This window comes from Ursus arctos, unplaced genomic scaffold, assembly GCF_023065955.2.
Source record: "Ursus arctos isolate Adak ecotype North America unplaced genomic scaffold, UrsArc2.0 scaffold_2, whole genome shotgun sequence".
Taxonomy (NCBI): domain Eukaryota; kingdom Metazoa; phylum Chordata; class Mammalia; order Carnivora; family Ursidae; genus Ursus; species Ursus arctos.
This window is the reverse complement of record NW_026622874.1, coordinates 34,703,730-34,730,346: the sequence shown is the minus strand read 5'-3', so window position 1 is coordinate 34,730,346 and position 26,617 is coordinate 34,703,730. Positions and strand designations below refer to the sequence as shown.

Sequence of the window (26,617 nt, the reverse complement as noted above, 5' to 3'; positions counted from 1 at the left end):
ACAAATACTGTCTTTTTTCATTATATAAAATTGCTGTTTTTCCAAATATTTTCTTACAACTGTCACTTGATTTAAATTTTAGAATTTTGCTCAGGTAAGAACATATTTTTTAAATATTTATTTATCTGAGAAAGAGAGAGAAAGAGAAAATGTGAGTGGGGAGAGGCAGAGAGATAGGGAGAGAGGGAATCCTTAAGCAGACTCCCTGCTGAGCGCAGAGAGTGGTTGTGTGTGTGTGGGGAGGGGGGGGGGTTGATCCCAGGACCCTAAGATCGTGACGTGAGCTGAAATCAAGGGTCAGATGCTTAACCAACTGAGCTAACACAGGTACCCTCAAGTAAGAATATTTATAGTTAGGGTAACTTTGTAGTTTTCAGATACCCTACTGCTACTTTTTTTGGTCTAAACTTTTAAATGGGAGTGTAAATTAAACATGTTTAAACAGATGGTTTCTTTATGCTTTCCACTAATTTTTTTTCATTCCATGAGGAATTTATCACATTCCCATCTGCAGCAATTTATTCTGTATACCTATAGTTATTTATAGTGCATAAATTTCTGAATTAAATATTGATTCAGTTAAAAACTAATTGAAGTCTCTATATTTCTTGGTGTTTGTGCATAAATACATTCTTAGGGGACATAAATCTGCCCCTCAATAATTCATATAGAACTTCAGCTGAAGTGAATAGAATTTATCCATAAGAATGAGGCACAGTCTAAGAGATATGTGAGTGGCGTTGTGTCCGTATGAGAGCTTTACTTGTAAAGGGCGTTGAATTAGAATTGTGCTGTTCTCATTGTGGTCATCACACTAGATGGGTTGTTTACCTGCAGTCTCCTTGGGAATCTGATAATGTGGTTTCCCCCCCAAAATACATATCTATTTAATTGCTTAAAACATTGCATAGTTTTATTAGTGGCTGATTTCCTCTAATAAATACAGTTTGACTTTAAGAAAAAGGAATGAATGTGATTTTATATCACAAAGGGAAAGAACTTTAGTTTGGCTTCCAGCTAAATATTCTTGCAGATCCAAACTGAGATGATAGCTGGTAGAATTTTTTATCAGTTATCTTTTTAACATCTAAGAGAATCTGTTCCATTGGTTTCCTGCTGAATTGCCCACTGTGATGCCTGAGAAAAATTTTGTAAATTGGATCTCTGTCACAGACCTCTACTTTTTCTTATAAAGGTCATGTGTTCTTGTTTGTTGAGTGTAAAGGCTCATTCTCCACCATATAATTAAGATAGACTATTTTTAGCCAGAGATATTATTCAGAGCCCCATAATGATGGGAATTTTGAATGCTTGTCTATCAAAAGGCAGTTTAAAATAATGGCTATTGCGTGAAGGAGCCTGCTTGGGTTGGTATCCTGGCTTTGCCACATACTAGGTGTGTGATCTTGGGCCATTGGCTCAACTTTGCTGCAGTGTCCTGATCTGTAAAATGGACTAATGATGATAGAAGCTATTTCATAACATGAGGATTAGGTCCTAAGTACATCGAGTACTCAGAATAGTGCCTGGCACATAGTAAGCATTAGAGACACATTTGATATTGTTGTTATTTGTGACAGTATCTCTGTTAGATAGACCCTGGTGGCCTGGGACTGGAAGCTCCAAGTGCATTTATTTGATGACTGAATTCACTATTGTCTACCTTTGTTGTCCAGTTTCTCCCCCTGATTTAAATAGGCCTGATCAGTTCTTTTCCTCTTCACATGGTTTCCACATATACTTATTTTATAATTGTAGTGCCTGGGAGAGAAATGTTCCCAGTGATTTTATTGTGCATTATTCAGTACTGTGGGACCACATTAAGTCAATATATTGAGTATGCTTTATGAAATCATATGTGTATTTAAATATTCATTTGTCATTTAACAAAGATGAGAAGGATTTTTTTCTTAAATCTTTATTTGGTAAATTTGTTTTTCTCTGGAAATTATAGTCTTATTGTATATTATTCCTCATTTATTATTTCTACAGTTTCCAGAGCATAATGACTGGGATATGTTCTGATTCAAATACTGAAACTTCTCCCACCCTCTTTGCTTTCATGAAGAACAGCTGCCGTATTAAAGAAACCATTGACAAAATATTAGAAAAGAATATAGAGTTCTAGTCTTGTTATGAACCAGACGTAGAGTCTTGGGTAATTCTAGTCCAAAGAAGTATGACTGCCATTTCCCTCTGTACTTAAAGAATCAATATATCATAAATAACTTACAAGTAAAATGATTCTTCTTACTTCGCTTATAAATTGATCTCATTTCTTTATAGTACTTTATTCTGCAAATCAGACTTATAAAATACATAGTTTATTTTCCTTAATTTGCATAGGTGTTAGAATGTTCTAGATAAATAATTTGTTGTGACAGTTAGTTCCCTTCAGAGGTATGGATAAATTTCATGAAGAATAAGACTTAAGAGTCTCTGCCATGTCCCAGAATGCCCTCCAGTTCTGATCATGCTTGCTTCTTCTGACCTCACTTCCCACTGTTCTCCCACTTACTGCAGTCTAATCACGCAGACCTCCCCACTCCTCTGTGAAGATGACTTGCATGTTCCCACCTCATCTGCCTGGAATGCTCTTCTCCCCAAAGCTGTAACAGTTGACTCTCTTATTTCATTCGGGTCTCAGTTCAAATGTCACGGCATCAGAGTTTGTCCCTTATCCTCCTGCCTAAAACTGCCCCTCTGTCACTTTCCATCCTCTTTGCCTGCTCTAGGTTTCCTTTTAGAACTTACCTCTAACCCACGTAATATATACTTGTTTATTGTTTGCTTTCCCCACTAAAATGTAAGTTCCATGAATACAGGGACTTTTTCTTTTCAGTACTAGATCCCTGTGGCCTGGTAGAAATTTATGATAACACATAGCAGGCACTCAAAAATTTTGTTGAATTTAAGCAAGTAACTTACGATATTTCCAATTTCTCAGTTACTTCATGTACTTTAAGGATTTTAGAGATGATCTTTAGATATATTTTGAAGGTGGTCTGATTTGTAGTCTAGTTCTGTTAACCAATCTGGAAGAAAAATCGTTAACTATTACTAAGAATGTAAAATGTTAGAATTGATCTGATCTAAGACTAAAGAATACTACATCTCTCAGAGGCAGTGCTTACAGATCATCTAGCATATACTTCTTATTTTAAAGATCAGGAAACAGATCTGGTTATATTTGTACATGTGCCAGAGGTCATATACCTTCATAGTGGCAGAGCCCTAATTTTGTATACTTCATTCTTATTGTTTTATATAGCTTATATATAACTGTGTTTAATTTCCTAGTAAATTTATTTTTTCTTAGTTGTGTTTTTTCACTTACTACTTTACTAACTCCTCCGCAAAGTATATACTATAATAAATAGTGTTCTTTCTAGTTTTCAAACACATAGCTATTACAAGCTGCTGGGGGAGTACGGGGATCTTTGGTCTGCTTCTGCCTACTGTGGAAATTTCCACTTGAATGTCTCACAGTTAACAGAATCAATATTTGCAAAAACAAATTCCTTGTAGTTCCACCTGAACCTGACACTTTTTGCTGTATTACTTTAAATAATTCATTCTAGTTGCTTAGGCCAGAAACCGTGGTTAGGGAGGGCTGGTATTTTTACCTCTCCCTGTCACCTATCCCCTAAATCCAAAAAGTTGCCAAATCCTGTAGAACTTCCTTCTTTCCTGGCAGACCTTGATTAGTAGAGATGATCCTTTGCCACATGCTGGCCGTCGCAGGTGTTTTGTAACTGTCTGTCATCACGTAGAGCAGTCACCCTCTGTGACGCCAATCACATTCATCAGATGATATTGTGCCTTCTTAGCGAATAATTCATAACTTCACTTAAGGATGACCATTAAGGACATAGGGAAGGTATCTATAAAGCAATTAATAGTGTTATTATGAGTGTACCCAATAAAATAAGTTACCCTTATTATAATTCCTCATTTTGAGAATGTTACACTGTTATTTTCTTAATAATGTAAAAGGAACACTTTCCTTTTCTCTTAAGGTTTTAAGCGAGTTGTTTTGAAAGCCATCTGTGTGTGCAAATGGAGAAGTTGAGTAAAGTAGCCGCCTTTCAAAGCTGTATAAATGCTTTTAGCCATTGAGTTACACTGAAGGGATGGAAAGAGTTAATACAGCTTTAAAGGTGCCTAATTTATAACCAGGGATTACCTGAGAGCTCTCAGAGAATTTGACTGAGTTAGATCAACCCTATTTCATCTCCCTCTATGAGGGTTCAAATAAGACAAATTCAAGGTCTGTAATTTTTAAGTGAAGGTATTTGAATGCCTCCTAGTGGTCTACTGTATGCTCCAATTAAGGAATTAAAAAAGAATAACATGTATTGAAGGAATACTGAAGATAAAAATCCTTTAACAATAGCATCCTAAGTAGAAACAAAATACATTGTTTGCCATATAAAATTAATTAAAAATCTACCTGGAAAAAATATATATGATGAAGATGAGTATACTTTTAATCAAAATTTTTATGTTTTTGGTTCAAATTAGATTTCTTTAGTTTTTCATTTTTTTTGCCAAACTATTTTGCACTTAAATATAGACAAATGTTTCTGTTAAGATTGACTTGCTTTTTATACATTTATCCTTTTAAGTTAATTTGATTACTGTATGTAAGTTTTAATTTCTTTGTAAAACAGGAATAATGGTTTGCAGAAAGTCTGTGGCTCATTTTCAGATAGTTTTATTTTTAAATTCTGATTTTCAAGTTGAATAAAACGATTTAATTAGTAAGCTTGAAATGCTGACTCTAGCAAGACTTTTAAAATGAAGACTGCTGCCTTAATTATTGCTTTAAACATTAAAAAATGATTAACACTTACAGAAATGTAATTTAAGATGTAAAGAAAAGTCCCATGGAAAGAATTCTGGTGAGGGTCAGTAGGAGGGAGGGGAAAAAAATGATATCCCTTTGTTAAGCATTAAAAAATATTTAATTAACTGCTTGCCAAAACAAAACAATTAAAATGGCAATTACCTTTAAAATAGCATCAATGTATTTGCAGCTGTTGTGATGTAAAGCTAGGAAACAAAATGTTAATCTGAAATGAACAGTTTAAATATGAAATTATGATATACTTGGCTTCCTGTAGTACAGCTGTCAAGCTTGGGCAGTTTGCTGGTCAATAGTGACATTCTATGTGTCAGTGAACAGAGTCTCTTGATACCATAACCCGCAGTTCACACATTACTGAAGCTCCAACTGTCGAACATTCAAGTCCCCTGGTATTATTGCAGCTTCCAGACTCTCCTGACTGGCTCATGTTTCATTCTTTGGCAATTTGCCCTAATGATATCCCTCAGGAGCTTTCAGCCTCTCTTCCTTTCCATATTTAATCGTGGTATATTAATCTGAGTGATGCGCAAACTGTGCTGCACAAATTGTAATTTCCTACAATTTCTTCTAAGATGCTCACCTAATTTTTCAGCTTTACTTTTATTTATGTTCTAAGTTTTGACCCCAAACACTATATTTTCAGATAATTATAATTGTCTCCATAAGATGCCCAAGAAGCTACTTTTGCTATTTGTATATTTTTCAGAGGGGCTTTTGAACATAAGATTTTTTTTTTCCTGGCAGAATTGGTAAAGATAATGTGATTTAGGTCACTAAATAAATTGTTTTGTGATTGTCATTAATCTTTGATAACTTAAGCATGTCTTTTTGTTGGGAAGGTCAGCAGCTACTTATTGTTGTTATCCTTTTGCGAATTTTAGTTAACTGCCTGTCTCCATGGATCAGTTGCTCTGCTGTACCCAATGTACTGGCAACACATATACATCCCAGTGCTTCCTCCGCACCTGCTGGACTACTGCTGGTGAGATGACTTTGGACGAACTCCTTTAAATCCAGGCTTTATGATTAGAAAAAATTCATCTATTTGTAGATTAAGTTAGCTTGGTATATATATGGATGAATGAAAGCCCTGAAACTTGGCTTAGAGATTGGTAACAGATATTAAAAGGTGCTTTTATGAAGGGCACAGTAATTCAAAGCTAGTAAAAATGTATACTTGGCAAACCTAAAGTTCTTTAGATTTTGTGAGGTACTTCTGCAGTCATTTAGATAATTAAACGCATAAAGAGAAACAAATACAGTCTTAGTGGCGGTTAGCAAAAGTGTGCAGAAGTTATAGTATCAGTTAGAGAACTCCGTATCCCAGGTGTCAGGATTTGTCTGCAGTGTATGTCAGAAACCAGATTGTCTCTTTCAGGGCGCACTTTCATTACCTTTACCTTAGGACACACTTTTCTAGAGCCCTCTTTCCTCCGAAGCACACCAAATACCAAATACCAGCAAAGGGGTTGCCTCAAATTCAGGGATTCCCTGAGTTTCTGGTTTAAATCAAAGTCTCAGCCTTAAGCCACTATGAAAAGCAATGTTGAAAAGTGTTGGGAGTAATTTCAAAAAGCTTCTTGGCATTAGAAACAACTCCCAGTGATCTCACTCAATTTGAATTCCACTACACCCCTAGAACGTTTCTGTTCTCTTCCTCTGGAAGAGTGCGTATGCTCCCAGTGAGGCTGGACAAGGGTTAGACTCCGAAACAGGAGCCTTGGGATCTTCTTCTGGACTGTAGGGTGAAATGTTCTCTTCCTTGCATAATTATCTTCTGCAGGCATAGCTTAATTCTTAAGATATCTGAGATTTTTTCCTCTAAACCATGCACGTGCACATACACACACAGAGAGAAAGAAATAATTTTGACTATAATGTGTTTGTTTATATTATTAAAAAACAAAGCTCTTTTAGAATCAAAGTATTTAACTTTATTTCATGAAAAGCAAATCAAAGTATTTAAGGATTAAAACAGTTTAAATTCACACATAGAGGTATTCTGTTCAGTTTTTATGACTAACCCTCTTCAGATCAAGTGATTGGAATGACAACACATATATCTGGCCATGTATTGATGATACCAATATTTGGTGTGTTTCCACAGCATGGTAATATTATTAGTATCGATAATGCCATGAGGTAGGTTCGCGATGATCCACCACTGCCATTCAGCCCTTTGCGTACTGGAAAGAAGGAAGTTGGCAGGAGACTATCAGTATGCAACTTAATCATGTTGTGCAGTGTCACACAAGTCTGAGAGTTAAGCTACATCTATAAATAGGTTCTTTGGTATTCACTTTAAAGTATTTTTCTGTGACCAACATACCTAGTATATATATTAGCATTCTTGAAGGCAGGAATGGCAGTTTATTCACATTGACAATGCCATAGATCCTGGCACATGGTGTTCAGTAATTTAAATTTATTAGTTTTAAATAATTTTTACAAAAGTATTTGAAAATATACTGATACATGATTTTTTTTTTAAAGGTTTTATTTATTTATTTGACAGAGATAGAGACAGCCAGCGAGAGAGGGAACACAAGCAGGGGGAGTGGGAGAGGAAGAAGCAGGCTCATAGCGGAGGAGCCTGATGTGGGGCTCGATCCCATAACGCCGGGATCACGCCCTGAGCCGGAGGCAGACGCTTAACCTCTGTGCCACCCAGGCGCCCCTGATACATGATTTTTAAAAATACATGTCAAGTTTTAGTGGCTCAAGAACTAACACTTCTAATGACGAAGCTTAGAATTATATTTTATCATATAAAATGTTATGCTATTTTAATTTCTCTATTAAAACATTCTGACATCTTAGGAGGTAACGTCTCTTTAAGTTCAGTTGTCTGTAATGATTACACATTTAAGACTTTCTAAAATACTGTTATTTAGAAACTATTCTGTGATGTAGGTAGTTACTGTGCTAATTCTTACCAGAGATGTCTTCCTGATACTTTCTGACCCTGCCATCAAGTCCTTCTGGTGCTTCCACTATAAGGAAGGAAGCTTGTTTCGTATTTCAGTCCCTCGAATTTAATTTTCTTACTAGCTTCTAACCTTGAAATAGCCTTAGGACAAGTTCTAACAGTCTCTGTGCCAGTTAGTTCCCTGTTCCAGAGAGTACAGCGGTGATAAGCAAACAAGGAGTTACCTGAAACTTCCTGAACCTTAAGGTCATGATGATAGGCTCAGCTTCTAGCATTGGAACTGAGCTTGTATAATGTAATTTTGTCTTTCTTTTCTTTTTTTTTTTTTTTATTTTGAAAGAAATAGCTGTCTAAGACATAGCTCTCTTCTGTCAGAAAATTTTATGGACTAAAGTATTTCTTAGGGAAAATGGTTTTCTTCCCTTCGCGTCCTTGCAAATAAATGCTCTTAGAATCATACTGATCTGTATGCAAAAGGGAGAAAAATTTTAGAGATTGTCCCCCTTCAATCTCATGGTTTTTGAATAAAGACATTTTCATATTTCACTTCAAAACTAGCACCAGGAAGGTTTGATGGGTTAGACGTATATTTGCCAACTCTTCAAGGTGATTGGAACTTTCCAAATCCTGAAATAATCCTGTCGCTGGTGTGACATAGACTGTGGAGAGCCATAATGCCATCTTGTGACCATGCATGAATATAGCATCTGGGTCCACTAATGAAAAGCTTGCTCATTTGTTGACTCATTCATTCATCCATCCATTTGTACATCAAATATTTCGTGAACACCTATTTGCCAAGCAGTGAATGCATGTAAGGTAATGAATGAAACTTAGTTTCTGCCCTTGCAGTATCCACAGAGAGGAAGAAATTCACACATACGTGCATGGAGTGTACACGCACATGCACGCACAAGAGGAACACACAGTAATACTTCAGTACTATAAGGCATGTAAAAGCAACATGGATGGGGACACCTGGGAAGAAGTGGCTCACACTGCTTAGTAGGATAGGGAAAGCGACTGGGAGGAACGGACATCATCTACATTTTCTTTTAATCTACCAGTATAAAGGAAGAATGGGAATTCAATTTAACAGATATAAGATTTCAGTTATACAAGATGATTAAGTTCTAGGGGGTCTGCTGCACAATATTGTGCCTATGGTTAGCAATACTGTGTTGCAGACTTAAACATTTCTTAAGAGGGCAGATCTCATATTAAGTGATTTTACTGAGAGAGAGAGAGAGAGAGAGAGAGGGAGGGAGAAAGTCAGAGGAAGAGAGAGAGAACTTTAATGTGGCAAGTCTGTGATACTGCCATACACTCTTAACCTTTCTGAGTCCTTAAACACTTAGGAGGTAGTATGACTCTAGTACCAGTAAAATTATAATCATTCTTTATCTGTTCAAGAGTCACTTTTTTATTTAGGCTACCTGTCTGACTCTTCTTTCCATGAAAGGAGCAGATTTAGCTTTTAAGAGAATTGTTTTTTAAAACATAAATGGGAAATTATGCTGTTTAGACTACCTAAGTTAATAGACTGCTGTTACTGTGTACCCATGGGTGGTCTCTGTAAGAAAACCTAAAAAAGAAAAAAAAAAACTATTACATAGTGATTATTTTTGAGTAAAGATTAATTGCTACCCCAAAGAAGAAGCAGTCATAACAGTCTTCAGTATCCTATCTTTGCAAAATAACTTCATTGACAAAAAGATCTAGGACAATTTTGCATGTGGATGATAAAACATCTGTGTTGCCAAGGATCTCTTCCTGACTTATTAGCACCCTAATCTAATTAGGAGATTTCAGCTAGGGTTGCAAAATTACTTCTTGTGAGATTTGGCTGATTTAATATTAGGAGGTACACAATCCAGTTTTCTTTTTTTTTTTTTTTTTTTTTTTTTTTTTTTATTAATAATGATTTTTTATTATATTATGTTAGTCACCATACAGTACATCCCTGGTTTTCGATGTAAGGCTCGATGATTCATTAGTTGTGTATAACACCCAGTGCACCATGCAATATGTGCCCTCCTTACTACCCATCACCGGTCTATCCCATTCCCCCACCCCCCTCCCCTCTGTAGCCCTCAGTTTGTTTCTCATAGTCCATAGTCTCTCATGTTTCATTCCCCCTTCTGATTACCCCCCCTTTCTTTATCCCTTTCTTCCCCTACTGATCATTCTAGTTCTTATGTTCCATAGATGAGAGAAATCATATGATAGTTGTCTTTCTCTGCTTGACTTATTTCACTAAGCATTATCTCCTCCAGTGCCGTCCATGTTGTAGCAAATGTTGAGAACTCATTCTTTCTGATTGCTGAGTAATATTCCATTGTATATATGGACCACAACTTCTTAATCCAGTCATCTGTTGAAGGGCATCTCGGCTCCTTCCACGATTTAGCTATTGTGGACATTGCTGCTATGAACATTGGGGTGCATATGGCCCTTCTCTTCACTACGTCTGTATCTTTGGGGTAAACACCCAGTAGTGCAATGGCTGGATCATAGGGTAGCTCAATTTTTAACTTTTTAAGGGACCTCCACACGGTTTTCCAGAGTGGCTGTACCAACTTGCATTCCCACCAACAATGTAGGAGGGATCCCCTTTCTCCACATCCTCTCCAACAATTGTTGTTTCTTGCCTTGTCTATTTTTGCCATTCTAACTGGCGTAAGGTGGTATCTCAGTGTGGTTTTGATTTGAATTTCCTTGATGGCTAATGATTTTGAACATTTTTTCATGTGTCTGTTAGCCATTTGTATGTCTTCATTGGAAAAGTGTCTGTTCATATCTTCTGCCCATTTTTTGATTTGTTTATTTGTTTCTCGTGTATTGAGTTTGAGAAGTTCTTTGTAGATCTTGGATACCAGTCCTTTATCTGTAGTGTCATTTGCAAATATATTCTCCCATTCCGTGGGCTGCCTCTTAGTTTTTCTGACTGTTTCCTTGGATGTGCAGAAACTTTTAATCTTGATGAAGTCCCATAAATTCATTTTATCTTTTGTTTCTTTTGCCTTTGGGGATGTGTCATGAAAAAGGTTGCTTAGGCTGATGTCGTAGAGGTTGCTGCCTATGTTCTCCTCTAGAATTTTGATGGATTCCTGTCTCACATCGAGGTCTTTCATCCATTTGGAGTTTATTTTTGTGTATGGTGTGAGATAGTGGTCAAGTTTCATTCTTTTGCACGTAGCTGTCCAATTTTCCCAGCACCATTTATTGAAGAGACTGTCTTTTTCCCACCGGATGTTTTTTCCTGCTTTATCAAATATTAGTTGCCCAAAGAGCTGAGGGTCCATTTCTGGGCTCTCTATTCTGTTCCATTGGTCTATGTGTCTGTTTTTGTGCCAGTACCATGCTGTCTTTGTGATCACAGCTTTGTAGTACAGCTCGAAATCCGGCATTGTGATGCCCCCAGCTTTGTTTTTCCTTTTCAACAGTTCCTTGGAGATTCGGGGTCTTTTCTGGTTCCATACAAATTTAAGGACTATTTGTTCCAGTTCTTTGAAAAACGTTCTCGGTATTTTGATCGGGATAGCATTGAAAGTGTAGATTGCTCTGGGTAGCATGGACATTTTAACTATGTTAATTCTTCCGATCCATGAGCATGGAATATCTTTCCATCTTTTTATGTCTTCCTCAATGTCTTTTAAGAGTGATTTATAGTTTCTAGAATAAAGGTCCTTTACGTCTCTGGTTAAGTTAATTCCAAGGTAACGTATGGTTTTTGGTGCTATTGTAAATGGGATGGATTCCCTGATTTCTCTTTCTTCGTTCTCGTTATTCGTGTACAGAAATGCAACTGATTTCTGAGCATTGATTTTGTATCCCGCCACGTTACTGAATTGCTCTATAACTTCTAATAGTTTGGGAGTGGCTTCTTTTGGGTTTTCCATATAGAGTATCATGTCGTCTGCGAAGAGAGACATTTTGACTTCTTCTTTGCCGATTTGAATACCTTTGATCCCTTTTTGTTGTCTGATTGCTGTTGCAAGGACTTCTAGTACTATGTTGAATAATAGTGGCGAGAGTGGGCATCCTTGTCGTGTTCCTGATCTTAAGGGAAAGGCTTCCAGCTTTTCCCCATTGAGAATAATATTTGCAGTAGGCTTTTCATAGATGGCTTTTATGAGATTGAGAAATGTACCTTCTATTCCTACACTCTGAAGGGTTTTAATCAGGAAAGGATGCTGTATTTTGTCAAATGCTTTTTCGGCATCGATTGAGAGGATCATATGGTTCTTGAGTCTTTTCTTGTTGATATGATGTATCACGCTGATTGATTTGCGAATATTGAACCACGCTTGCATCCCAGGTATGAATCCCACTTGATCGTGGTGGATAATCCTTTTAATGAATTGTTGGATTCTATTAGCAAGTATCTTGTTGAGGATTTTGGCGTCCATATTCATTAGGGAAATCGGTCTGTAATTCTCCTTTTTGAGGGGGTCTTTGCCTGGTTTGGGGATCAATGTAATATTGGCCTCATAGAATGAGTTTGGTAGCTTTCCTTCTGTTTCTATTTTTTGAAAAAGCTTTAGGAGAATAGGTATTATTTCTTCTTTGAATGTTTGGTAGAATTCCCCAGGAAAACCGTCCGGGCCTGGAGTTTTGTTATTTGGAAGGTTGTTTATCACTGACTCAATTTCTTCATAATTAATTGGCCTGTTTAAGAAATCAATTTCTTCCGGTTTCAATCTTGGTAGTTTATAGGTTTCCAGGAAGGATTCCATCTCTTCCAGATTGCTTAGTTTATTGGCATATAGCTGTTGATAAAAATTTCTAATAATCCTTCCAATTTCAATGGTGTTCGTCGTGACCTCTCCTTTTTCATTCATAATTTTAATAATCTGGGTCCTTTCTCTTTTCTTTTGGATAAGTCTTGCCAGTGGTCTGTCAATTTTATTGATTCTCTCCAAGAACCAGCTTCTAGTCCTGTTGATCTGCTCTACTGTACTTCTGGTTTCTGCTTGATTGATTTCAGCTTTAATTTTGGTCAACTGCTTCCTTGTGCGTGGATTAGGCCTGTCCCTCTGTTGCTGTTCCAGCTTCTTGAGGTGAGAATATAAAAACTGCATTTTAGATTTTTCTATTCTTTTGAGTGAGGCTTGGATGGCTATGTATTTCCCCCTTAGGACTGCCTTTGCAGTATCCCATAGGTTTTGGACTGTTGTATTTTCATTCTCATTGGTCTCCATAAATTGTTTAATTTGATTTTTGATTTCCTGGTTTATCGAGTCATTCCTGAGCAGGATGGTTCTTAGTCTCCAAGTGTTTGAGTTTCTTCCAAATTTTTCCTTGTGGTTGAGTTCCAATTTCAGAGCGTTGTGGTCTGAGAATATGCAGGGGATAATTTCAATCTTTTGGTATCGGCTGAGACCTGTTTTGTGTCCCAGAACATGGTCTATTCTTGAAAATGTTCCATGGGCATTAGAATAGAATGAGTATTCTTTGGTTCTGGGGTGTAGTGTTCTATATATATCTAAGAGGTCCAACTCGTCGAGTATGGCATTCAAAGCCTTTGATTCTTTGCTTAGTTTTTGCCAGGGTGTTCTGTCTATTTCTGAGAGTGGAGTGTTGAGGTCCCCTACTATTAATGTATTTTTATCTATATGTCTCTTTATTCTGGTTAAGAGTTGCCTTGTGTATCTTGCTGCTCCCCTGTTGGGGGCATATATATTTATAATTGTCATATCCACTTGTTGAATACTTCCTTTAAGAATAATATAGTGCCCTTCTGCATCTCTAACTATAGTCTGTAGTTTAAAATCCAATTTATCTGATATGAGAATTGCTACCCCAGCTTTCTTTTGAGGTCCATTTGCGTGAAAGATGGTACTCCATCCCCTTACTCTCAGTCTGAATGCATCTTTGGGTTCGAAATGAGTCTCTTGTAGACAGCAAATGGATGGGTCATTTCTTTTTATCCAATCTGCAACCCTGTGGCGTTTGAAACCAGAATTTAAACCATTAATGTTCAGGCTGAGTACTGAGAGATATGCTTTTAATTCTGCCATGTTGTCAGTAAAGTCTTTGTTTGTATTGGCTGTGACTTTCTGTTTTGTATCACTCTTGGGGCCTTTTTACTTTTATAGAACCCCCCGTAATACCTCCTGTAGGGCTGGTTTCGTGGTTACGAAATTGGCTAGTGACTGTCGATTCTGAAATGTCTTTATTTCTCCATCAATTCTGAATGACAGCCTTGCTGGATAAAGGATCCTTGGCTGCATGTTTTTCTCTGAAAGAGCTTTAAAAATGCTCCCCCAACCCTTTCTCTCATTCCAGGTCTGTGTAGACAGGTCTGATGTAATTCTGATGCCTTTGCCTTGGTACGTGAGAAATTTCTTTGCCCTGGCCGCTTTCAATACTGTATCCTTGGATCTCATATTTGCGAGTTGCACTATGACGTGACGTGGTGTAGGTCTGTCATGGTTGAGCTTGGGAGGGGTCCTCTCTGCCTCTTGGACACGAATTTTTGTTTCCCTTGCTAGATTAGGGAAGTTTTCAGCTACAATTTGTTCAAATATCTCTTCTAGACCTCTGTTTTTCTCCACCCCCTCGGGGATGCCGATGATTCTAACATTGGATCGTTTCGTTGAGTCAGTAATCTCCCGTAGCCAACATTCGTGGGCGTGGATTTTTTTAAGACCATCTTCTATTTTTAATTTTTCCTCTATTAACCCATCCTCCAATTCACTAACCCTTTCCTCCGCTTCCGTGACCCTGGCCGTCAGAGCCTCTAGTTTTGCCTGCATTTGGCTCATAGAATTTTTAATTTCTGTCAAATTCGCTCTCATTTCCGCCCTTAGGGATTGTATATTCTCAGTAATATTTTCCTGAATACTTTTTTCAAGTCTACTCATTATCTTGACCATTGTTACTCTGAATTCCATTTCTGATAATTTGGTTACATCCATATCCGTTATTTCTGTGGCAGAGGCCCCTGACTCACTGTCCTTTCTTTGCTGGGGGGGGCTTCTCCTTCTTGTCATTCTGATGAAGAGAGGTTGCGGGGTTTCCAGAGCCCAAAATTATTGACTGGGTCCCAGGCCGTGCCCCTTGTTTTATAGGGATCTTAGAGATGTGGGCTTCTTCTTTAAAGATTTTATTTATTTACTTATCTGAGAGAGGGAGACAGACAGCAAGAACGAAACAGAAGCAGGGGAGTGAGAGAGGAAGAAGCAGGCTCCCAGCGGAGGAGCCCGATGAGGGACTCCTTTCCGGAACGCTGGGATCATGCCCTAAGCTGAAGGCAGGCGCTCAATGACTGCGCCACCCAGGCGCCTGGGTTGTGGGCTTCTTGATTTTTCAGCCTGCCTTCTGTGTTCTGGGGGAGGGGCCTGCCGCGCCGATACTCAGGCAACCCTGTTTGGGTAGAGTCTCCGTGCCCCTGCGAGGGAGGATGGGGATGGGCACTCTCTGAGCCGGTATTTCCAGGCTTTTGTTCTCTGGCGGCTTTCCCTGGCGGCCAGCTATGCCTCTTCTGAGGGTCAGAGCAGCAGAGGCTGCATTGTCGCAGAACAGAGGGATTGCGGCCCGTTCTCCACTGATGTTCTGGCCACTTTAACTCTGTTACTGTTGGTGCTGCTCAACCCTGCGGCGTCCCGGGATGTGCGCACCAACTCGGCGACCCTGCCCTCACTTCCAGGGCCGGCGCGTCTCTGTCCTTTGTGTTTCTAATGCCGCCAGCCACCGGCCGCCCCGTCTCTGTCCTTTGTGTTTCTAATGCCGCCAGCCACCGGCCGCCCCGCTCGCTCCCGGGTCTCCCGGTCTCAGTCTATGCCCGGTGAGCACACCTCGATTCCGGAGTTTCGTGAGAAGCCTGGTGGCGCGCGCACCCGGTTCAGGGTCTCAGTCTGCTGTTTCGCGGGTGCCGACCGCGAGTCCGCCCGCTCCCCCGTGCAGGTGGCCCGCCAGCCGCCAGCCGCCCCGCGCGCGCTCCGGGAGTTCCCGGTCTCAGTCTGGATCCCGTGAGCACACCGGGATTCCGGTGTTCCGGGAGATGCCTGGTGGCGCGCGCGTTCACGGCTCACCGGTCTCAGTCCGCTCTCTCGCGGGTACCCTCTGTGTGTCTTCCCGCTCCCCCGTGCAGGTGGCTGCCGCTTCCCGGCGCCCAAACACGGCGGCTCCCTCCCCCTTCCGTTTATCTTCCGATATCCTTGCACGGTTTACAGCTCCCCTCTTGGTACCTCAATACTCAGCGCTGGAGATGTTCATTTGTAGAGATCCAGATGCATCATCCTGCGTCTCAGGCTGATTCCGTGGTTATTTAGGCTGGTCTGGTACCTATCCAGCTCGACTCAGGGGACCGGCTGAAAAAGGGGTCCCCTACTCCTCCGCCATCTTAACTCCACAATCCAGTTTTCATGAGAAATAACTATTCAGTAATATCTATATTCCATAAAATACAAAATCTGTCTATAAAATATATTCTGTAAAATCTATGTGCAAAAAAAATCATAATTTTTTAGGAATTTATTCTCTAGATTAGTAATGTTTGCAGTTCTAACATTTCTATATGTTTTTTATTTTGTTAGTAAGATAAAAACACATAGATACCCAGTAATCTCACAGAAAATGTTACAAGTTATTTCATTACTAGGTTTTTATTCTAGTTTAATAACTGCTAAACATTTATTTTTTGTATTTCAAGAAATAACTAGCTCTCGTGAAGTTTTAGAAGTGTTAGCTGTATTTCATAGGACTTCAGTAGGTTAGCTACTACTTTTGGCTCTGAATTTTTGAAATCTGATCCACTCAGTGTTCATCCAACATCTATAAAATGGACATAATAGTTAATTTTAGAAAGCTTATGTATTTTTGATGAACACTCATTATATTGAAACATGCTTCAAAATTTGAGATACCATGGACTTTTTATGTTGTAAATTTTGTGGGTAGGATAAACCTGGGGTGAATTGGAAGTTTGCACAGTAACTTGAATAATTTTATACTATTTTGGACATGGACAGCTTGACATATTTAAGATCTTGGGATTTGCTACCCTGTTTTGTGAAAATGTTCTGAACCCGGTCGTGGGAGCCCAGAATAGTTAGTGATGTATATTTTATGTCTTCTGTGGAGTCCCAGAAGGAATTCCAGAGATGAGAACTTGAACTAGGGAAGTAATCAGCCTTCTTTTACTTAAGCAGAAGTGGAACAGTCCACATTTATTCCTCCTGTTTCCTTTTGAAGGCAGAAAATCTGTTAGGTCTTAAGGATATCAAGGCCTATAAATAGTTCTTAACTTTCAGTCAAATGATCCAGAATATCAGATCAATTCCAGATGGTCTGCTGTATTTAAAAAAAAAAAAAGGTAGGAAGGAACAAAGCTACAAAAGGGAATTAGATGGAATCTAGTACAATAAGAAGTAATGAACAGAATAATGAGGAATCAAATATAAACTTTAACCATCCTTATTTTTGGTGAATTCTGAATATATGTTAGTGGTTAAGCCATCTTTGTATAAATTTGGAGCTGTTTGAGGTTACCTTGAAAACTGTGGATCTGTCGTGGTGCCTGTTAGCTTTATCTATGACTAGTTCTCAGTAGCAAAGTGTATATGCAGGAGTTTGGACAGCTCAACTGTAATAGTGAAAGTGACGTTTGGAAAATTAAGCAAATTCTTTGAAAAAGACTTTATTTTCATTAACATAGAAAATGTTTTCATTAAATATAACACAGAGATGTCTATACAAGAAATGTCAAAAAATGTTTTATTTTTAAATAGCTACTTGTTTGCATATCTTCTTTCACCTTTGTAGACATCTGTCCATTCTCACATTTTCTTCTTAAATAATATTTTGATTTTAAAATGTCAAGTTAGATAATTCCCTTCTTGTATTTCATGAGAAATGTTTCTGAAATGATTTTATGTTACAAAATTATTTAATGTCTGCATCCTCTGCTGGAGTATAAGATCCACAAGGGAATATATTCTGTTTTATTGTTTATTATTGTGCCTAGCCCATAGCCCAGGTTCTAGCATCTGGTGTGCTCCAGATATTATCTGTTGAATTAATTAATTCAGTATTATTCTTAAACATATTTGAATTTTTGATTTGTTAAAATTATTTTATTAATAGAAGTGAAAGTGGGATAAATAGAATGTATCACATTTAAATAAAGGACAAAGTACATGAGCAGAAAGATAGCACAGAAAGAGAATGATAACAGTAGAGGAGGAAATTGTTTATATTTGTACTTTAGTTCCCAAACAGTGCCTGGCACATAGTAGGTCTCAATAAATATTGGGTGATTGACTGACTCAAAAAATTTTGGTGCCATAGTAGATATGAAATGATGATATGTTAAGAAAATCATAGAAATAAGAATCTAATCGAATAAAAAAAGTATGTAAAAGAAATGTGAATAAATTTGATAATTACAATATATTTGATATGAAGTATATGGAAGGTTTAACTCAGACTATGGCCTAGACTCTAATAGTCTTCCTAAATAAAAAAGTTCCTTTGGGCATTATCACTCTTTATTTAATTATAAATTATTTAATATTTTTTATGCAAATCAACCTTAATTTGAATATATTAATGACCTCTCAGATTATATTTGACTTTTATATATTGAATAATTTTAAATATCTATAATGGGCTATATTAGAACTAATTTAATTAATTTAATTTTTTAAACCTTCTGAATTACTTAAATTGTTGTTTCAGTTTTAACGAACTTATGAATATATACATTACATGTCTTTAATTTAGTGCTCCAATGCCATACCTGATTGGAATACACTCCAGCCTCATAGAGGTGAGTATCTTTTGGACATGAGATCCATGAGGGATAAATTAATAAAAATAATAGTTAAAACAGTTGTGTTTTGAAAGAGTATCAGTTGAATAGTATAAAGCAGTGACTAGTTTCATATTTAGGGTATACTTACAGAACCATTTTCAAAAAGGTAGTATTTGGAATAATTTCATTTTAGTTAGTATACTGAATGACCATCTTCAATGGCATGAAACCCATGAAAATATGTTAAATTTGGTCAAGGTCATATGGTAAGTTTTAAATACTAAAAACTTAGTCTTTGATGAACCACTTTCTTTATGGCACTTGGGATCTTTTATATTTATTTCTTTTTCGGACCTTATTTTGAAGGTCAGAATTTATGTAGTTATGAGGCATAAAGGGAAAATGTTTTTATTTTTCAAGCTCCATTATGATCCAGTTTATCAGTGTGCTTTTTCAAGATTTTAATACACTAATCATGAAGTTTTAAATTAGAATATAGCTTTAAAATTGTTTTAATTTCCAGTCCTTTTGGGGATTTAAAATGCAGTAATTTTTTTGTACTGTTATCAGTTCATTACAAAATGATTTTTGTGATTTGTCATCATTATAGTGAAAAACTTTGAACTTTAAATACCTTGAACTTGGAATCAGTGAGATTTCCAGAGAAGACTTTTTAGAAGATTAGATTCTAAAAAACAAACAAACAAAAGACTTGAATCCAAACAAAAAACTTGGGTCAGTTGCATGGCATCATTACGCTAGCTGATTTCAATATTTTTCAGTTTTCTTTCTTTCTTTCTTTCTTTCTTTCTTTCTTTCTTTCTTTCTTTCTTTCTTTCTTTCTTTCTTTCGCTGATTGTGTGTATTGTACATTAACCCAATTTCTAATCAACAACCTAAATGAGTTAGATTTGGTTTTCTCATTAGTTGTTGTCACCGTATACACCATCAGTCCTCCCTTTGCTGATCAAGGAAGATCCTGTTGATTATTTTAAAACTCCTGAGGATCATGTCTGGAGAAGTCATGTTCCTATAGTAGTCCTTCCTGAGTTAGAGAATTCTACATATGCTCTGGTTTTGGTCATTTTCTCCTTTTGCAGAATGCTAGGGCAACATTTTTTATTTGCAAAGAATACATTTTAATGAATTTCTTTAGTAGACTTAATTTATTTTTAATTTTGAAGTCTGAGTTGGATAACATATGAATCTTTATGTTTATTAATTTTTAGAAAACTTGTTCTTACATGACAGGGTACTGGCAGTGAAAGGTCAGTTTGCATAAAAGAAAACATGAATGAATAGGTATTTAGTCTGTTATTTGATTGTGGAATATATAACTGGTATTTTATTCATCAGTATTTTCACTGTATAAAATCTAACCGCAGTTGGTTGGTATGGTTTCAAAGAAGTCATCAAATTGAATTTGATATTAGTGCACATGTCTCTTCTTATTTAATGTATCTAATAGAATATATAATTTTTATAATATGTTTATTTGCACAGATGAAAAATATTTAACGTTGTTTATTGTACCTGTTGATGGGATATATTTTTTTGCAAGGTTCTATATCAACTTTTAAAACAGACGATTCAGCTTTTCCAAAATATTATGGAAATGGGTACATGTTTTAAATATTCGATCACACTTATTATATATTTATTGGATACTATAGGAAAAAATCAGTGTTTTTTAAGGAGCAAATCTAATAATTTTTTACTTCTTACAGTATTGTCTTAGAGAAATGGTCCATTCTAATTCTAAATTGGCTCATCATTAAATGAGACTGTTTAGAGCCATGATTAGATTGACTGAAATCTCTGTACCTTTTATATTCTGGACTTATTGAACTGTCTTTGTAGTCAGTTCTATTTGGTTTATTTGGTTTAATAGTGAATGAGAAAATATAGTAGGAACTTCAAGAATGTCTTTAAACCAATTGGATACCATTTAGTAACTTTCTCCTTAATTTATTAGAAGATGATACACATCCTGCAATTCCATTCTTACTATGTCATTAATAGGCAGATTTTTTGGATCTTTTGTGCTTTCTTATTTTATATTAATGGTATTATAATTAAAATGTGGATATATCTATTTACATATTTTATATGTGAGACCAAACTAAGTAATTTTGTACATTTTGCTCAGCTGCAATTACAATAGATTTTTTTTTTTTTTTAGGAAGAATCAAAATATTCCCTATTCTCTCTCTTGGTCAGAACAGTTTTAACATACCAGTTTTACAAAGACTTCTAGACATAATTGTTCAAAGATGTAAAACTAATATCCTTTCAGATCTTTCTTTTAATTATTTTTATGTAATCATGAGTGAAAGATGGCTAGAAATGTCTTTTTAAAATGTAAATTTGCTTCCAAAATAAAGGATAAGGACATTTCGTTCTCCCTGAAAATTAAACTTTAGGGATGAACTCAAAGGCCTGTAAATGATGAGAAATAAGTTAGTGGAGGCTACAAATGTAAGGATTGTATTATGTGTTTTAAAATACACAAAAAAATTCTAAATAAAATGTTGGCTCAGTTTTACAAGAACATGTGACTACTGCCACTGTGTCATTTCCTTGCAATAACACACATGATGCACATTTGTAGTCACATTGCCCAGATGGGTTATTATATAGAGAGGATGTGAGAGAAAAACTTGCCACTGTTGTCTTTCATAAGACTTCCGGTCTCTGTCCTGATACTATTTTGTTATTTTTGAAGAAAAAAGCAAATTCTCCTTTTTCTTACTCTTTCCCGATCCAAGCAAGCTGATGAATTTTATAAGCTATAAAAATATGAGACAGAGAAAGTGGTACCATTTTATATGCTGTATGATGTTTTACTCCTGTTTAGAAAATAGTTAAAGCCTGACTTGGAAGGAAACATAGATAAAATACTGACATTAATCCAAATTAAAAAATTTTTTAAATTACATACTATATTTCCCTTGTTGCTTATGTAGAATCATTCTCATTTTAGTGGGTCTCATTGTATTGATTTTTTGAAATTAATACATTTTCCATTCTTATTGAATGGTCCCTTGAACAGAATTTAATATTCAGCTATTATCAGACTTTTTTAAACTAAGTGCAACTTGGAAAAAAGTACACATTTCATGTTAATATTAATCTTCTTTACTCAGAGTTTAACATTTGTGTCATCACAAAATATTTAGACATCATATAACTACTATTCCAGGTTATTTAGAGGAGCTTATTTCATCCTTTAACAAATGCATTAGGTTTCTGGATTATCTTTATAGTTTCTGTTAAAAGGGACAACTTAGTATTGAATGTGGAAATCAAAATTATGACACATCTTTCCCATCCGAATGACATTAATATAAATGTATTTTTCCTTGTAAAATAAGTTATTTTTGTATTTATCCTTTGGTTAATTTATAGATAACTACATATTTATGTATGTGAGCCTTTTTTGCATATATGTGTACATATGGAAAGGAAAGGGAATAAGTTTATTTATAAATGTTTCATCAATAGAGTCACAATTGTAGGTAATTCTCTGTTAATTTCTAAGAAACAGCCATCCTCTGACTCTTATTTTAGAGTACTTACAATGTCTTTTACAAGACGGATCTTTAAAATCGTGTGTTCCCTTGAGAATTCACATTTTACACAAATACTGTGGCTTTCTTAACATATACAAATTCCCTACTCTAGACCACCATTTCCCTAGCAAATTTAACATTCTACCTAAAACGCAGAAATTTGAAGTTTAAATGGAGCAAGGAAATTTCATTTTTGAACAACTTAAAAAAAATTGGTTTGGCCAAGTTAAAATTTAAGGTATTTAATCATTCTCAAAAATGGCTATTCTAGAATGTCATTTTAAAAAATACTATACTGAAGAAAAATACTACACTGACATTAATTTACTTATTGCCAGTTGACCTATACACTTATGGAATTCTGATAGCTATATTTCATTAATGAGCACCTTATTTATTTGCATCAAAAAGTAATACCATTTGCTATCATTTAAATAAGGCAAATAGATTTATGTGATTTAAGTATACATATTAGTTTAAATAGTAAAAATAAACCATAAGTATTTTCTTTCTTTAAGGATGAAAAAATTGGATGAAAAATTTACTGTCATTAGTCCACATACTGAGATAATTTGACCATTTGACTAAATTGTCAAACAAATAAGACAAGTCAAACAATTAATCCTGATAGGCTATTAAATTTGATCTTTTATATTAAATTCATGTGATAAATATTACTAACAATTCCTTATTACTGTCCTCTTTATCATTTTTCTTATTCAACTTACAGTCCTCATCATCAGCTTACACTGAATTGGTATGAAAATATAGAGAAAATGTTATTAATTTAAAACTTAGTTCACTTACAGTATAATTATTGGCTTATGTTAGCCCTACAATATGATTTATGCTAAGAATAGGTATAGAACTGGCCATAATTTCATACGATTGAAATTCAGTTGATAAAATTATAAATTTTTGTGGTTTAATGTAGCTGTGCCTATTCTGTGAGTTTTTGTGTAATATCTCTTTGGTAGTTAAATTATATTCACTATCTCCAAACTAAATCAATGTGTTTAGATGAGCAAACATTCTATTTTAAGGATATTTTTTTTACCCAGTCTTTTGAATGGTTATGGACAGACTTTCTTTCTCCTAAGGCAAAGTTGTGTATATATTCTTATAGAATTTTCCTTTTTTCTTTTCCCAAGGCTAATTATCATTAAGGTGATGTTCTCTGCATTTCTAAGCTCATTATAGTTTTGGAAGGAAAATATACTAAGATGTTTATTTGTAATTGTGTTTTTTAAACAGAGAGTGAAAAATAAATCATTGGAGGATGTGGTTATGCTAAATGTTGACACAAACACTTTAGAATCACCGTTTAATGACTTGAACAGTCTACCGAGTGATGTGGTAAGTCTGAAGGCTATTTTGTGGTGAACATATATATATCTGCCTATATATATGTTTTCTTCTGGGCCCTTGAATTACCAAGAGTTATTTTTCCCAGTTTTCTATCTGAAATAAAAGGGCTGAGTATGTCCATGGGTGTGAGAGGAATCCGTGTAGATTCTATATTTAATATTTTCTACCTTTTGGCAGTTGAGGAGATGTTGAATGGAACATCCTATTCCTATTGTAAAAGTAGGATCATAATTAAAAAGCTGGATGCATTCATTAGGCAGAGTTTCTTTAAACCTAAGTCTCTTCATCTCATCTTAATCATTATATTACAAAGTAGGCATTTCTGTCTGCCTAGTGGCATGTCTTGCAAAAGAATGAGAGAGTTTTTGAAGGCAAGGAGAAGAAGGGGGCCAATTACCGGCTTTTGCTTCCCTGCCACCTGCCAGTGCTTTTCCTTTTAATTAATGATCTGATGGCACTGGTCAATATAATAAGAAATGCTTGTACAGTTGGGGTCAGAAAATTCTGGCTTTGATCTCCCTCAACTTTCTGAAACATTTATTTGTTTTCTCTAAATTATTTCAGTTTTATTTTAATCTTTTCTATCCTGCTGAGGGCCGCAAGAATGAAAACCTACACTGTTTGTCATTTGCTTTGGCAGAGCAAAGACTGCTTACTTAGAATTCTATTTGTAAATTAAACTGCAAACCCAGTTTGTCATAAAAGACATCTGATCCTTTTGAATTGACGAAAACTGTCTTTTGTCTGTAAAGGCTGATAAATTAAGTGCCAGTTCTCTTCTGGTCTTTGATCTTGCAGAGGGTTTGTGTGTGTGTGTTTGTGTGTGTGTGTGTGTGTGTGTGTGTGTGTGTGCGTGCACGCATGTGTGTGTCTGCAGCTTATAATAGGATATATTCTGTATTTCATGTTAGTCACCAAAAGTGCATTTTTTTGGCCTTCATATTCCTTAGAACAGGGCAAAAATGCAGACTAGTACTGTTTCTGTATATGTATTAATGACTATTTAAAAATATCTTTATAACATAGTTCTAAGTTAAAAATAACTCTCCTAAAATATCCAGTTTTTTTCAGGGATAGTAAAATTTGGAAATGAAAATCCTCTATCATATATTTTTCTGCAATATTGCAAATACTTTGAAATCATTATCAGGGAGTTTGAAAAAGTAAATTTAAAAATTTCAAATTCAAAAAAATACAGTAATACTGGCTTTAATTGCTCTTATGGCTAGTGATAGGAAAAATGTGATTTTGAAGTTAAAATCAGATTATTTATGTCCATAAATAATCTAAAATACTTGCTGACCTTGAAGCAAATTAAATTGAACTACTTTATCTTACTGTAGTAAAATTTATGCTCTGTATGAACAAATCCAAACCCAGTCCAGTAAAGAATTATATTATCTTTTTAGCTCATTATAACTAGATTGCCTCATTATAAAAATTTTGCAGAAGCTGCTAGAAATGATTAGTTATTAATTTTAAAATTCATCAAAGAATTCCTCATTGAATAGAAAAATAATTATGAAATAAAGTCCCAAATTTTACAAATATTGTCTTTATGTACAGTACATTTCCTATTGGTAATGCCCTTAGGAGAAAGGATTGTTTCTTTAAAAAGCAAAAAAGAAGAAGAGAAAGAAAAAAGAGAAATGAATCAGCTTTTATGTGTCATAAAAATTTTTATAGTCAGTTTCATTGATGGTTGATTTTATTTCTCTGAGAAAAACAATCCTTAATAGTAATTTTTTTGATGGGTGATTCTTTTTAAATGAGAAGTGCTACTTTCTCAGAATTAGTTTGATATTAAGACATTTATTTTAAAATATGAAGAACTTAAATAGTACTCACAAAAAGCCTAAATTAGTAAAATGACAGGAGGGACCATCTCCTTTATTTATAAGTAACAGTTAACTGTACATAACTGAAATTTAAAAAATCATAAAAAGGCACACTGCTAGGTGGTGTAGATATAACTATACGTATGCTTGAAATTAAAGGCCACAGACTTACAGACAAATTTGAATGATGAATATGTGGATACAGCCCTGGGGTAGAACTGGGACCGTTTGCTGAAAGTATGAGAGGTTTTAAAGTTATGATCATTTTCTAAAAATATTTTAGGTGATTGTTTGTTTAACCCCTCTCTAATAAATTTAGCTTTTTCATCAGTTTTCCAAAAGCTCTCTCTTATATAGTTTTGTAGGAGATATGATAAAGTTATCATGTCATACTTTCTCTAATTATAAATGTTTTAAATGAGATGTGTTAAAGTTACAAATGATCTTACTGAATTCTTTGTGTGTGATTTGAATTAATAAAATATACTTGAATCCTGAAAAATATTATACTGATATTGTTTGGTTATTTAATAAATTAACTGATATTTAAAAGGGCGCCTTTTAAAATCATTCAGCAAAGCATTTAAATTATACTTACAGGCTAGATGACTTTCTATGCATGTGCACTCTATTATTGTGTCAGCTTGACCAGTGGTCTTGGCTGTTCAAAGGTCAGTGGTCACAGTTGTCCTGAATTACTAGTTCTTTTTTCCTGTGGACCCTCTGCTGTGTTGCATGCTGTAATCTTCTTAATGGCTTCATTCCAATATTCACACATAATATTTTAGATTTATTGACTGTTAGAAATACTACCATGCCAGTAGCAGTTCCGCTACTCTTAAGGTATTTAAAATTGGAAAAATAAATCAGGGCAAAGCTTTCAGGAATCCTTTGTTTTCCTTAAGGGAAGGAAAAAAACTCTCTTCCTGTCTTCTGACAAGAACACTTGTTTTTCGATTTCATCATTTCACTATAGATTTGGATCATTAAAAGAAAAAAAAAACAAATTTTATTGAGAGTGATTTTAACGATATTGATTATTACATGGAATATCTTTTAAAAGCAGTAGATCCATTAAAATGTACTTTTGTAGTTTTCTGTCTGAATGCATTGTGATTTTATTTTTTAGGGGCTATGTCAAATATAGATACCTTCAAACATGTAGGTTGAGTGTTTTTATATAAAAAATAAATTTTAGGACTATGTAACAATATCAATTGAATTTAGTGTTACTGTGGTATGTTTTTAAGTGTGGGAAAATTGAAACAGTTGAATTAA

The 26,617-nt window shown here is 35.4% G+C and overlaps 1 protein-coding gene across 3 annotated transcripts in view; it reads left to right on the top strand.

Moving 5' to 3' along the window:
- Positions 1-26,617, top strand: part of DENND1B (DENN domain containing 1B) — a 250,313-nt gene that overhangs the window by 140,445 nt on the left and 83,251 nt on the right. For all 3 annotated transcript variants that reach the window (XM_057314807.1, XM_026480715.4, XM_026480714.4), the window contains 3 exons: positions 5,752-5,852; positions 18,531-18,576; positions 23,388-23,489. In XM_057314807.1, coding sequence (XP_057170790.1) covers positions 5,752-5,852; positions 18,531-18,576; positions 23,388-23,489 — 249 coding nt within the window. The remainder of the gene's footprint in view (positions 1-5,751; positions 5,853-18,530; positions 18,577-23,387; positions 23,490-26,617) is intronic.